Source organism: Echiichthys vipera, assembly GCF_963691815.1.
Source record: "Echiichthys vipera genome assembly, chromosome: 18".
NCBI lineage: Eukaryota > Metazoa > Chordata > Actinopteri > Perciformes > Trachinidae > Echiichthys > Echiichthys vipera.
In genome coordinates this window covers 8,834,333-8,848,648 of record NC_139843.1, presented here as the reverse complement: position 1 = coordinate 8,848,648, position 14,316 = coordinate 8,834,333, and the positions used below count along the sequence as shown (strand labels likewise).

Sequence of the window (14,316 nt, the reverse complement as noted above, 5' to 3'; positions counted from 1 at the left end):
TGTCCCTTTTGGCCAAAGTCTCAGCTGCTGTATTTGAAGTTGGCAATTATGCAAGGCTTTGGTAGTGTTGGAGGTTGTTTGGGACTGGGTCTGTAAGAGGGAGAAAAAGAGATACAAATATGTTAAAATAATCTCTCAGTTAGGACATTAGTGTTTTTACAAAAATCTGTTGAACTCACCGGTTGGGGTGTGGGACAGGGCGCAAAGGTCTGGATACAATGTGTATTGGTGCTGGGCCGCAAACAGTTGATGGCCCTTGGACAACAGAGGGACTTCGACCTAGACGGGAGCTCCTTGGATCGGCAGGAAGGGGTTTCTGAGGAGGACTGGGCTTCTCCAACTCCTGACAATGAACACACACACATACAAATAGCAACTGAGAATCTCCACCAGGTGGCAGTCACAGCTCAGGCCTGCATGCCGTGTCCTCCTCTTTCAGGCACCAGGGCAGCCCTGCCCATAGAACTTGCCATGAGAGGAGTCGTCATGTGGTTTCAATCTGCTGCAGACTGAGATCATGATAAAGGCCTGCTACCTAGCCCCCCATCTGGTCTCCATTCCCTTCCTCCTCTTCTCCTTGGTCGGAGAAAAGTCTCCTCAAACATCACAGGTTAAAGGAGCCAAACAACTGAACCTCAGACCTCACTCACCCATTGAATCAGGTTTGCAGATTCAAAACACCATTCCTATGTCAAATTCAAATATAATACCCTAATTTAAAGGTACCATATTATGCTAATATTAAGGTTCATTCTCGTATGTTAGGTTTCTACTTGGGCATGTTGTACATGCCTTCATGTATACAGTCTATCTCGATATACCTGAATACCTGAGTGATTTTCTCTTTGAACCCCCCTCCCGAAAAAGCCCAGCCTGCTCTGATTGGTCAGCATTTCCAGCTCTTCCACATCTGCACGCTCTCTCTTGCTCTTTCTCACTGTCTCTCTCTATCCACCGTCATTGCAGCCGGGGAATGCCTGTAATGGCACTGTAGCAGCACTTCCTACCTATATATAGTATAGTTGTGACATCACAACCATACAGAAGTCCTGAGGGCTCATTTAAAGGCACAGTTTCACTAGTTACATTCTCAGTATTTATAAAGCACTTGAAAAAAATCTCACTTTTTACAATATGGGACTTTTAATGTTTTCATTAAAACCTATATGCTGTCAGGGAAGTCTAATGCAGGATATGTCTCTGCTTTAAATCCATAAGGTCAAGTATCATATCTATTGGAATACTGTTGCTATTTCATCACAATGAGGGCCATTACTGTCATGCAATGGGGCCGACTTGAGCTCCATCCAAAAATATCAGAAGAGTACCAAATGCTAGTGATGTGAAATACAGGCAAATCAAAAGAGCATGTCTGATAAGGTGATTACACAAAATGTTACTTAGAATAACTAAAGTCACTAAATCAGGTGAAGCTCTCCCATTGGAGCGTTTCACTGTGGGAGGAAAAAGGCTCTGTCAATGTCTTGGAGCTGCCAAACAGCTGCTAAAGATACTGTCGGTGAAGCCTGCTGCCAACAGGCATCCCTTTCAGTTTCACACTTTGACATTAAATAGGAGCAGCTGAGAGGGAAAATCAACTTCATGAAGTCAAAACAGTGCCATGGGCTGCTGCACATTACCTGTTATACAGGTGTATGACAGCCAGGAGCTTTTGTAAAACTACATGGAGTTACTTCCTGAAGTGGCTCTGAAAAGTGTATATTCTGAGGCACTGAGCACTTAATATACTTTTTTTTAAAGAAGATCATTTTCATTTATGATGTATTCTGCTAAAATGTTACCGTGAATATTAATGTGCACTCTTCCTGGTAAATAAATAGTGTCAAAATATGTAAATGCAGTGATAGAACATTATGAAAACACATCAGTGAAAAATGAAGGAGTAATTATGTGAGGCTCTTTATGGAATGCTGATATTCCTTCAGATGCTGTCGTAACATTTATGAGATCCTCTGTGACCTCTCCATTAATCTGGACAAGACTATAAAGTCATTATCTGTTTAAGACACCTCTAATTGACACTGGCGTGGCATGGCTCTGACCTCAGCTCCCCTGTGTTATCATTTTCAGTACTGTCCTTAAAAGCTTTTTACACTCAACCCACGCCTGATTTTTCATCCACGTTCAGTCCTTCTCTTTTTACATATTCGCTAATTTGCACCTTCGTCTAGGGCTGCAATTATTTTCATTAGTGGTTCTTTTGTCGATCTATCAATAAAAATGTCTGAAAACTTAAAATTGCCTGAACAATTTCCCAAGGTGACATCTCCGGAGCTCTCTAAGACCAATTTACAGTGATACAAAGCACAAAAAGCAGAAAATCCACACATTTGAGAGCCTGGAACCACATTCAGATAGAAAAATTACTTAAAGGGCAAATATCATGCTACTTTGCAGGTCCATACTTGTACTTTGGGTTTCTATTAGAACACGTTTACATGCTTTAATGTCCAATAAAAAACATTTTTCTCATACTGTCTGTCTGAATATACCTGTGTTCACCCTCTGTCCTAATCGCCATTTTAGCACCTGTCTCTTTAAGCCCCCCTTCCAAGAAAGAACAGTCTGTCCTGATTGGCCAGCATTTTTTGGACTTCTGCATCTGTGCTTGAGTCATGTCTGCACTGTCATTGCAGCCGGGGAATGCACTTTCTACTTATATATTATATAGTTGTGACAACCGTACAGAAGTCATGGCGGCTTGTTTAAAGACACAGTATTGAATACAGCCTGTGTGCATTTCTCTCTGGATTGAATGTTTTGTTGTACATAGCACCTCCACCTGTTTTATCATAATTAAAAAAAGACATGAAAACGTCCCTTTTTACAATATGGGACCTTTATAGTAAAAATGAATTGATTATATTCTCCATTTCTCTCTTTGCCTCTTGATCACTTTGTCTCTCTGTCTTTTGGAGCGTCTCTCTCTCTCTTTGGATCTCTCTGTTTCACTCGCCCAAAGGGTACAACTCAAACCAGATTAAAGCGAATCACTGAGTGAGAGGGATTTAACACCGGGAACTTCTGCCTTTCTCTCCCCCTCAACTTTGACAGCCTGCAATGCCAGAACTAAACTCAATGGAAAACCAGTGGTAGCAAAATTACCACCCTGTGATATATGGACATATTTGCTCACTCCGGCTGCTGTTTCATCTTCTCTGTCTCCACCTTCTGCAAGTCTGCCTCCATTTTCATTATTTATGTGTTGGTTTGTATTGCAGAATTGGAGTCTCGCTTGGATGACGCCAACTCGATGGTTAACCTCATTATTTTATGAGACTGCCCATAACTGTCAACATGGATATACTTTAATAGGACACAAAAGAACCATGAAAACGGGGGACATGATCACCTGTCTAAAGGTGCAGAGAATAACATAATTTCCCTGGTTAGGTATTATGGGCAAGTAGTAGGGAGTAAAAGCTGCAAAAACCAAACGTAGAAATTACAGTGAGTAACATCATCAAATAAAATGTTTCCAAGCGAGGCAACTCACTCACCATGACCATCCTGCAGGAGTTATGGCGTGACACATTGCGAAACGACGCCCCCCTTGTTGCAACGTGGATATGAGGCGGAGGCAATGGGGGTCTCGGCAGTCCGGGGCCAGGGGAGAGGGACAGGGTAACAGAAAGAGGGACAGGGTGGCTGAGGTGAACCGGAGGGCACTGGGGCAGTCTGCGCAGGCCGTGGGAGGGGTAGGGGGCCGGTGTGAGAACCGCCTCTGGTCCCCGGTGAGGAGGCTGCAGGAAGATGAAAGACAGAACCAGAAGAGTCAAGAGTATGCTTTGTATGAAAGCAGACAGAAGAGAAACCGTCTGCTTCTTATCAGAAACAGTCATGTTAACCTCCTCCTCTTCCTCTGCCGTTCTTCCTGATGCTGTCAAAGATGAATAAATCAAACGCTTCTGCTCGCCTGCTCACTATTCCCCAAACTCCTCTTCAGGTAACCTATCAAAGAGAAAGACCAATGCTGGGCTTTAAGCACCCGCTTGGCCTCATTCAAAGGTGGACGAAGCTAAAGAGCCCACACACACTCCCATTGAGTCACAGAATAGAGCCAAAATATGAGTGTGCCTGGTATTTAGAGCTGGCCAGATGTGCACAACTCAAAAACACATAATATAACACACACAAATGCACACACACACACGCGGCGGTTAAACACAACTCCCGACATTTGGAAAATGACCTCACCTGCACTGTGCTGACATCAAACAGCCTTACATCCTTTCTCCTCTTACCGTTGACACCAAATGAAAAACACATGCTCCTAACTGAAAACACCAATCTCATGGTAATGCACAGCAGCTTGCCTCAGTCGTGTGCCACCCTGCAACACGAATGTCAATTGTGACACAACCCCTCTTATTTCAGCACCCCTGTCTCAATCGATCACATGTCCCTTCCCATTACAAAGCATGTCATGGCAATAATGGAGAAGTTAAGGCATACAGGGATGTGGACACTAGAGTCATTACTACAGAAAATCCAGCTCTGTCTTGCAATTATCAGTAACAGGATGATTTTTTATCTCAGGTAAGCCGCCGCATAAACAGTCTTCATGTGAGAAAGATGCAGATAAATCCGTTTCTCTCCTAACAGACAGCTGTTAATGACAGGAATTCTATTCAAGTGTTGTGAACAAGCTGCTCACCGCAGACTCCATTATCACTACCTCCTCCACATGTCCACATAGAGGAATGATTTAATTGAATTTGAATGAGCTGCCATTTGTGTGAAAACAACACGTCAATCCTTCTGAGAGTTTTTTTCTGCTAACGAAAGGGGAGGGATATTACAAAATATGCAAAAGATGTCTATCAGTGTGTTTGTAAAGGGCCTGTCAAGCAAAGGCGTGTGATTTAGTGACCTTGAAGATGGTGGCACTGTGTGGCAGAGGCGGGGCCGGTCGTGATGGAGACGACGTGCTCAATGATGGAGGCTGGTTCAGAGCTGATGGTCCGCTGATTGCAGCGTTTACTGATCTGGAATTTAAAGGTGCAATTATATATCTCTAGTTATACACTTATTTTTAATCATACGATAGTTACAATAGTAATGTTTTAAATGATGAACTCAAAACATTATACACATAAATCAGCTTCATATTGTGACCAATTGGCAGCATCTGTCACAGATGTTTTTTTTCTTAACCATTTGCAAAAGCTGCTACATCAAAAAGAAAGAGAAAAGATTGTGATATTTATTTTTGTATGTTCAGAAAAAGCACCTGAGCTTCTCAATTGGGTTCTTTTTACTGTTGAAGAGCAGGCCCAGTAGGGTTTTTCTTTTGATGCAGAGGATCAGACCAGCTCCCAGGACAGTGAGGAGAGCCACCAGGATGCCAACTGTCAGATTCCCATTGTCTGCTCAGAAACACACAAGGAAACACTAGGTAGTCTCCGAGACGGATGTCTTCTAGTACTGAAAACATACCGTACTATATCTGTCAACATTTCTGCAGTTTTTTAAAATCAATTTTTAATGGTCCCATTATGTGACAACTGAGATTTTCGTTATAAAGCAGGTCGCAGATCAGAGCAGATTGGTTTTTTTTTGGGAGGGGGGTCTTAAAGAGGTATATTCAGACAGACAGTATGATAAAAAAGTGGGTTCTTTGTACATTAAATCATATAAACATGTTCTAGTAGAAACCCAAAACACACATATGAAGCCTGAAAATAAGCAGAATATGGAACCTTTAATGTTTGTTATTTGAAATTATCTTCTTTAAATAAGACAGATGTCCGTCCTCCACAGAGCTGGGTCTGTCTGATGTTCCTGTCTGTAATAGGGAAGGTTTTCGTTGCAACCATACTCTACGGGGGCACTATAAATAAATAAAATTGAATTGAATTAAAGATTTTACACCAGCATTTTCCTACCACAAAACAATAAAAAAAACATAGTTTTGTGGTGAAAACTATAGTTTAGATGTGAAGTAATGGTCATTAATATATCACTGTTGAAATGCTCATACATTCCATGACCAAGACCTTTAACATAACATGACCCTAACCACGATAAATCAGCCATTTGATGTACTTGAGTTGCAACTTACTTGCTAATCTGATAGGGCCACTTTCCACACTCCCTCCGAAACCTGTCTTGTCACAGAAGGGAGGCGCCCAGTGAGCCTCGCAGTGACAGTTCTTATTGTTGTTGCACACCTGCAGTATATTAAAAGGACAATTAACCGTTAGATGAGCCCAAAATGCATCATCAGCATGTCTTTTCACGCTACATTTATTTGAGTATTTGCCCAACACCACACTCCTTTAATGTGCAGCTCCTGCACTCATCAGGCTACAGAGTGAAACATAATATAATATATGAGAAAAACAGCAAAACCTCACATCTGGAATCAGTAAATATTTGGGCTTTTTGCTCGATTATCAAAACTATTGTTAATTCATTTTCTGTCTCGGTTGTTTCGGCACTTGGTACCACAGTCAACGAACACTCACATGATGCAGATGCTCTTGGTGCTGAATACAACACAGACACAACTTCCAGCCAGCAATGTTATGGCTCCATATGGAAAAGATGTCTGATTTAAAAACCAGAGCAGACTTTTTGCATTATACCACTCTTATCTTCCTGTCTTGCAGAGTGGAGGAATGGAACCGTCTAAGAGGATTCCTCACCAGGGTAATAAGGAGCAGGTGAGGGCCTCTTTCCAAGGCAACATCTTGATCTAATCTGTCCATGTAGGGCTGCCCTGTCTCCTAGAGGAGCAACAGCCTTTTATTCCTGTGAGTAAAACAGAGCTTTATAGATATGTCTTAATTTGACCTAGACAAACAAATATGGCCGTATAATATCTGGAGATGTTTCATTTTATGAGGCAGTAAAAAGTGTTTCTTCTGTCGCTTTGATGAAACTTTACCAGTGATAATCAAAGCCTTTGAGACCTGCCTGTGAATTTAAGGGTAATACCACAAAGCCACATATTTCACCTCAAACAGGACCACCCATAGACAGACGTTTGATGGGTGGCATTTTAGAAAAATCCAATATCTATGTTCCACAGCTCAAAGTCAAACTGCGTGTCATTGCTCTTAGCATTTGGCCAAATAAAGCCTGGCCTTTAGATTTCAGTTTTTGGGACAAGGACGACTGCTTGAGAGTATGATGAATGGCGCTTAAAGCTGAGCATAAATGAAGCCATTATGTCTAATTGATTGAACCTTTCAGCATCCAGAATGATTGATTGCGAGGCATTGTAATGGCGCTCTACCCCCGTAAACTGGGCATTTTTAACATGTTACAGCCAAAACGAGCTTCTGTGTGAAGAAGAAATGGCCGATTAAAAAAAAACAACTCATCTGGGTGTGGGGACTGGTTTGAGATAGACAGCTATCACATCAGGTCCTCACATCACCGAAACGGCATGAAAGGTGCTTTACTCACCCCTCGACCGCTGCACTTGGACGAGCACTCATGCACACCAAAGACACTGACGTTCTGGCACTGACGGTTCAGACACATCTGAGGCAGACAAAGACATTAAAAATTGACAGTGAGAGCTCAAAGAGCAGATTCAGTAAAATTCCAAACCCTTTCATCTTTTAAAGGGGAAAGAGCAACAGATCCAGCTTTATATTTCTTTTAATTTGCCACTGACAAAATAAATATCAGCTATGAAACAGCATACCATGAAATATAATGAAGTAAACACTGGGATTTTTCAAGAACGTCTTAAAGCAGCTTATATAAAAAAAAAGTAATATGATGTGGACTTTGGCCTCCTTAACAGCACCACACCCAAATATATTCCGGATGAATGTGAGGATCTACTTGGCAGCACTGGGCACTGAGAGTAATGCCAAAACCCCTAAGAGATGAGGGCAGAGTCTGGATCCTCTTTAAGGGTGGAGGCTCATAGAGAAGTAATGTATATTAGGCTAAATGGAACCACTGTACTGTATCATTGAAGTGACCAATGTCTGATTTGATGACCACTGGATGATGCCAAATAGACTGAATAATGGTAAGTCGATTAAGTGTCTGAGGCTTTGCAAGTCTGAAATGACAAGATGACACACCCCGAAGAACCTCTTAGAAAGTCTTAGTCATGGCCTGTCACTCCACAGCACTTTTTTTTTCATTTTTATTACCCAGAATTTGGGCTTTATATCCATAGTGTGCTTTTACAGTCTTACAGAAAGCTATTGCTATTGAGAGGTATTCAAATAGTTCACTTAAAGGATAAGTTCACAGTTGTTCAAGCCTGTCTTAAAACAATGCTCGCATGCCCATACAGTATGTGTACTGAAACAGTTTTGGTTGCTGTAATGGGAAGATGGGGGACAACATCTGCAGTCCTCATTCTGTGCAAAATTGTATCCCAAAATATTCCATCTTTGTGGAAATAGCCCTGCACTGAAGCTCAACAAGGAATTACTGTCCAGGGAAACACAAAGAGGTACTAAAAAGACAATTAAAGGGATATTTCTTTCACCACCAGGCCATTAGACTTCTTAACTCATGAACATATATACTCAACATCCCATATCTAATCACCTACTGTCTGCACTTTTTACTGTAAACATAAAAATGCACTATTATCCTTTATCTAATTCATGTTTCTCATTACATTTGTGCGATACTGTTGGAAAGTGTCACTTTTCACTGTTAAATTACACTGAGCTGTTATTCCTGTGTGTATGTTAATCTACATACGACCAATTAAACTGAAACTTAAGTACAGGACTTGGATACATTTACTCTCTTCCTTTCCACCACTGCCAATGAGTCAGTGGATTGATTTGTGTGTTGCATGTGTATTTAACCGTCACAGGCCTCAGCTCTCACCAGTCCATCCCCACACTTTGTCCCCGTCAGGACCAGGCCGGGGTCGGGCATGTCATCACCCAAGTAGACATGCGTGCCTCGGCACAGAATCCTCCCCCCGTCCTGCATGGGGATGTTTGTCTCTATGGAAACAGCGTTGGTACCAATTACTGGGCGGTTAGCGCCCCCTTGACACTGGATTTTGCCACATTTAGCATCTCTGTAAACAGAATGAACAACAGGGAGAATAACAATGTGATAATTGAATAACATGGCATTGTTTTCCCAAATGTGTAGATATGCAATTATTTTCTATTTCTATTTATTTCTCTCACTCTTGCTGTCCAATTAAGGAAAGTGCAGAAGAGGCAGCTTGTTTGTGCTGTTTTCATTCGACAACCTGAGAGATTTTTTGTGCATCTCACCAAGTCACTCTCTAACCGTCAATTAGGGCTGCAACCAATAACTATTTCCTTGTTTAACGTGTCAGTTTTTCTTTTTTTTGATTAATAGTCGTTATAATGTAAAAATTACAGAAAATTATGAGAGAAGCACATTCTCAGTTCCCAGAACCCGTAATGTCTTCTAATTATTTATTTTATCTTATGAACAGTTATTCAAAATTATACAAAATCAGGGAAAATGGAGCAAATCTCAAATTTCAGAGGCTGGAGCCAATTTGGCATTTTTGCTTATTTAACAACCACTGAATCAACTGATTGTTTCCTCACTGGTCAATCACATCCAATCTAGTCTCTGTCATTGAACCAGTCCTGTCATGTAAGAGTGTTCAGTTATAGAGCAGGATAATTACAGTATATACCCTTGACTGCATTCCATGACTGACAATTAAATGCATCCATTGGTTTCTATAGGAACGTCACATCTTACCGTGTTTCACATTTTGCAAATGAGCCTTTGGAGTCCTTGCCACAGTTGCCATAGGGGTCCCCTGCTGAGTTGACCCTTTGAAAGCAGATGCCTGGAGCCGCCTTTGCTCCTACAAAACACAGAGACACATGAAAAAAGCTGGCGACCATCTCTGAACCATTCACAGAACAGTGTGAGCCAGCAAGGGGGCCCTGCATACCTTGGCCCCACAGTGTGATGCACTGCTGCTCGTGAGTCTGGCAGATGCCGTTGTAACAGTAGCCGTCTACATTGTGGCAGGCGTGGCCGTCATGCAGGTAGACGTTGGAGGGGCAGTGAGGGCTGGTGCCGGTGCAGAACTCGGGCAGATCACAAGAGTTACTGGATTCACGGCATGGAGTGCCCGCTGGCTTCAGCTACACTCAAATGTTGACAGCAAGCAACAGTCATTAAGACAAAGACCCAGAGTGAAGCTTAGACAAATATTTGGGGAGCTCTATGTCAAGTTACCCGTGAAAAAACAGCGTCACGGCTGGCTAATCATTCTAAATCCTACCTGACAGTCCTGGCAGCATTGTCCGTGTGCACAAACAGCATCCCCCTTCAGAGTGCAGGTAGTAGCATTGCAGCAGGGATTCATACATTCCTACAGATGGAAAATAATGGAAAAAGAAGGCAAGCATAGAAATGGGATGTAAGTGAGGGGGGACAAAAGTAAAGAAGAACTCAGCACAAAGCGATCATATTTCACCACAGAGCAAATACTCAGACATTTTTATCAGAGGGGATGCAGCCCCAGCAGGACTTTATTCTGCAGCAACTAAGAAACCTGACAAGGGAAACAGCCGGTTCTAGTTCTCAAAAAACAACATTTCCATCTGACAAGACTCACAAGCTTATTTAGACTGCTGGAACCATGAGATGAATGGTGAGGAAAATATAAAAGAGAGATGAAAAGAAGGACACAATGCAAAACAAATCCCTCCTACAAACAAGTAGCAACAAAAAAACTGCCAACGGGGTAATCCAGCCGTTACATCAGGCATTATCTGACCTTAAAACTAGACATCATTATTATTGTTATTTTAATATTTTATATCTTTTTATTTATTTGTTACATTAAAACCAAGTGTAATTTTAAAGGTCCCAGATTATAAAAATAAGATCTCCGTGTTTATTATGAAGCAGGTCGAGGTGCTATGTAAATACTGTGACAGTACTGAAACGCTCAATCCACAGAGAAATGCAAACAGCCTGTATTCAGAAAATTTGCCTATAAATGAGCCGTCAGGACTTCTATACTGTTGTGATGTCACAACTATTATATAGGTAGAAAGGACCGTTGAAGCGTACAGTGCTGTTACAGTCATGCCACGGCTGCAATGACGGTGCAGAGATGCGGATGACCCAGAAACCCTGACTTATTTAGAGACAGGCACTAAAATATAGTGTTTCAGACAGAGGGTGAATACAGATATATGCCAACAGACAGTACAAGAATATAAAAGTGTTTTTATGAATTAAAGCATGTTCTAGTCTAAATCCAAAATGTAAGTATAAATATAAGCTGAAAATAAAAGAGATCAAAAAAAGAGAAAGACAGTTGTACAGTTGCAACTGTACTATGCTGTATCTGTAACATTTCCCATCTCAGCATGGAGGCCTTTATCATGAGCCATGCCCCGCACCAATCAGCAACACTCTGTCTTCTGATACAGGTTGAAGCTCACATTCAAGCGAGCCTCAGCGTTTAAGATGTGCCTGCGTGTATGCTTGTGCATGTATGATCTCACACAAAGGCAGGCTGATTGGCCTATGGAGGGTCAGCTCTCTCCCTTTTTCCGCAACGGTCTGAGCATACTGTACAGCCGAGTGCAGTAAAAGTCAAGAGGAAGTAGATGGACCGCGCTGGCATGGGACACAGCTGACACGATGGGCCTCCCAGGACTTCTTTCAGCCTGAAAACCATTAAGGGCCTTTCCCATGGTCCCTGGGGCCAAAGAAGGCAGAGGAGTCCTACTGAAAAGTAGCAGCCTGTGATTGTGAGGAACAGGACCCAGGATTTTTAATGAGGCTTTTTAATGGTGGAGAGAGGTGCTGTCTGAGCGCTCTGATCTGGCCTTGGTTGGCATGATGCAGCTCAACTCTGTGGAGAGCTTTATTATCGCTGCTGGCTCAGGCCTGCAGGCTTATGCCAGTTCTTTGTTTTGAAGGACAAGGCCACTTTCAGCCTGACCCTGGTTGAAGCAAGAGGAGCTCACAAAAAGACTTGCTGGCATAAAGGTGTAAACAAACTGCGGGAGACAACAAGGCATTCTATCACGTAGGCTATTATATAATTCAAATAGCTTCCAAATCATAATTGATGTCGCCTGTATATTTCATAATTCTGTTTTTGTCAGCCTGCCTCTGCTGATTGTCAGCTGCATCGTGATTAACTGTTTTATCATCCCACAGTCGCAGCACTTAGCATCGTGTGCAACCATTACGTATGTGCATGCCAATGCAGCTTCATTTAAATAATTCACCGGCTGACAGGGTGAGGCTGTCAGCAATGTTTCCTCTCAGTGAATTGTATCACAATCAGACAACGCTCCTCCCAAACACATCTTCAGGGCACAGAATGAATAAATTCACACTCATGTCTCTGAGCATTTTCAGAAGACTGTTTGGATTACAAAAGCTCTGCGGCATTAGATTTGAAACTGAGGTGAACTGTTTGTTTTTACTTTTGGAAATGTTGGTTTGTGGCGTGCTACTGTCAGGAAAGCTACAGAAACCCTCCACTAGCGCTTCTGCTTGTTTCATTTCTCAAATGTGGGAAACGTTAACAATGATTTATGGGTGGCAGTTAAGACAGAGATCTCAATTTTGACAGCAAGAATGCTGGAGAATCATATGTCTATATTGCACACTCACCTCAAGTTCTCCACAGTCACACTCCTCTCCCTCCTCGACATAGCCGTTGCCACATTTTTGCCCACCGTAGAGCACCTTGACCTCAGGCATGTTGAAGAGACACATCCCGACGCCTTTTTCAAAACTGGCTGTGAGGTCCTTCTTGCTGCAGCTGCTGAACACTGTGGGGAACGGATACCTGGGAGTGAAAGAAATATTTTGTGCGTGACACAAATGAAGAGAGATAGGAGGAAGACAATTGAGATTCCCCACAAGGGTCCACTTCAGTCTGATGTAATCAGTGCTAATTGCTGCTAATCACAAAATCAATTAACCACTAGGGCTCAGCAGCCTCTCCAAAGATCCTTTAGCATGCGAACAGCACAGGGACCTGGTGACGTCTCCCTCCATGGAAATAGGGAGATCTGATAAGACATATTTTATGAGACAGGGGATCATAAAAACTCAGACCAGAAAGTGCTTCCTTCACAAGACTTGCAACACCTATAAATTTGGGAGAAAAAAAGGGATGGTGTGTTTTTTATATTGTTTTTGGAGCGGACAGAGAGGGTGGTCTGCTCTGTGGGGAAAGCACACAGCCCAGGGCTCTGCCTGCCAAAAGCTTTGTTACAGGCCTCATGTGGCTTTATTTCACTGATAATATAGTGTCTTAGATAACTCTGTGTGTGTACGTGTGTGTACGTGTGTGTACGTGTGTGTGTGTGTGAAGTGTGCAAGTGTGTGACTGTATCTCTGTCTTGATTTTAAAAGAAAGCACCATAAGAGGTTTTAATACCTCCAGCTACACCATGTAAGTCAGCCTAATAAGGTCAGAATAGGTGAACCTGTATGTAATATTCACACTAATCTCAGTGCTTATCTTTGTGCACACAGATGAGTGCATGTATTAGACAATATGTGGGAGATCCAGGTCATATACCATGCTTCCACCACATGGTACGGCCCTGCTTTACTCAATGCTGCATGCTTTTTTTCTTTTTGCTTTCCATTCACAAAGGTTGTGGATAGTGCCTGTGTTTTTTTAGTACCATATTGGTAGCAGATTCTAAAAGTTGGAGTTAAAACACTGCAGACCACTGATTGGTCACAGAAAGTCATCACTAGCGACACGAAAAGTGGCAACCCACGAAACTATGCATTCCAATATAACAAAGATTCTCTGAGTCTATACTAAAGATAGCCCATTTCCGGCATCGCCAATGGAATTAAATGGTAAACACTTCCTGTCTCCTAAATGGGCGTGGCCTCGTTTGAAAGTGTAGTAAACTTCATGTGGATGGATTAAAAGTAGCATAATTTATTTTGTTTGGCTTTATATTTACACAGCTAGCATTGAAATTTTAAATTACAAATTTGTTTTCTGACGCAGAAACAGTTCTCAGACAATCTCCTCCTGATCTGTAGGTCTGAAAAATAGCAATTCGGTGTCAGAATGTTTAGGAGATGTGGTTTGTGAAACAGAGGTTGAATATTTAACAACACATATGTGACTATGGGCTTAAAGCAATGGTCATGATCTATGTTAATCAATACACTCAGGACCTGCCACTAGTCTCCTAACGAGATGGGGCAGTGAAGGTACATGTGACACATAAAGGAAATAACCGGAAGTGCAGACGTTCCTCTGTTTGGTTGCTGATGAAAGGATTCAGCGAGCGTTACACTGAAGATGGTAGTTAGCCTGTGAAGTGTTTCTGGTCTAGAAAA

General features: G+C 42.1%; 1 protein-coding gene across 1 annotated transcript in view; it reads right to left on the bottom strand.

Annotated features, from left to right (window-relative positions):
- Positions 1 to 14,316, bottom strand: part of adam12a (ADAM metallopeptidase domain 12a) — a gene marked incomplete at its 5' end in the record, with an annotated part of 70,716 nt that continues 56,400 nt past the window's right edge. Inside the window, 12 exons of the mRNA XM_083933113.1 lie at positions 1 to 90; positions 180 to 343; positions 3,522 to 3,764; positions 4,895 to 5,009; positions 5,255 to 5,390; positions 6,086 to 6,194; positions 7,438 to 7,515; positions 8,842 to 9,040; positions 9,712 to 9,820; positions 9,911 to 10,106; positions 10,247 to 10,336; positions 12,610 to 12,787. Coding sequence (XP_083789239.1) covers positions 21 to 90; positions 180 to 343; positions 3,522 to 3,764; positions 4,895 to 5,009; positions 5,255 to 5,390; positions 6,086 to 6,194; positions 7,438 to 7,515; positions 8,842 to 9,040; positions 9,712 to 9,820; positions 9,911 to 10,106; positions 10,247 to 10,336; positions 12,610 to 12,787 — 1,687 coding nt within the window. The 3' untranslated portion in view covers positions 1 to 20. The remainder of the gene's footprint in view (positions 91 to 179; positions 344 to 3,521; positions 3,765 to 4,894; positions 5,010 to 5,254; positions 5,391 to 6,085; positions 6,195 to 7,437; positions 7,516 to 8,841; positions 9,041 to 9,711; positions 9,821 to 9,910; positions 10,107 to 10,246; positions 10,337 to 12,609; positions 12,788 to 14,316) is intronic.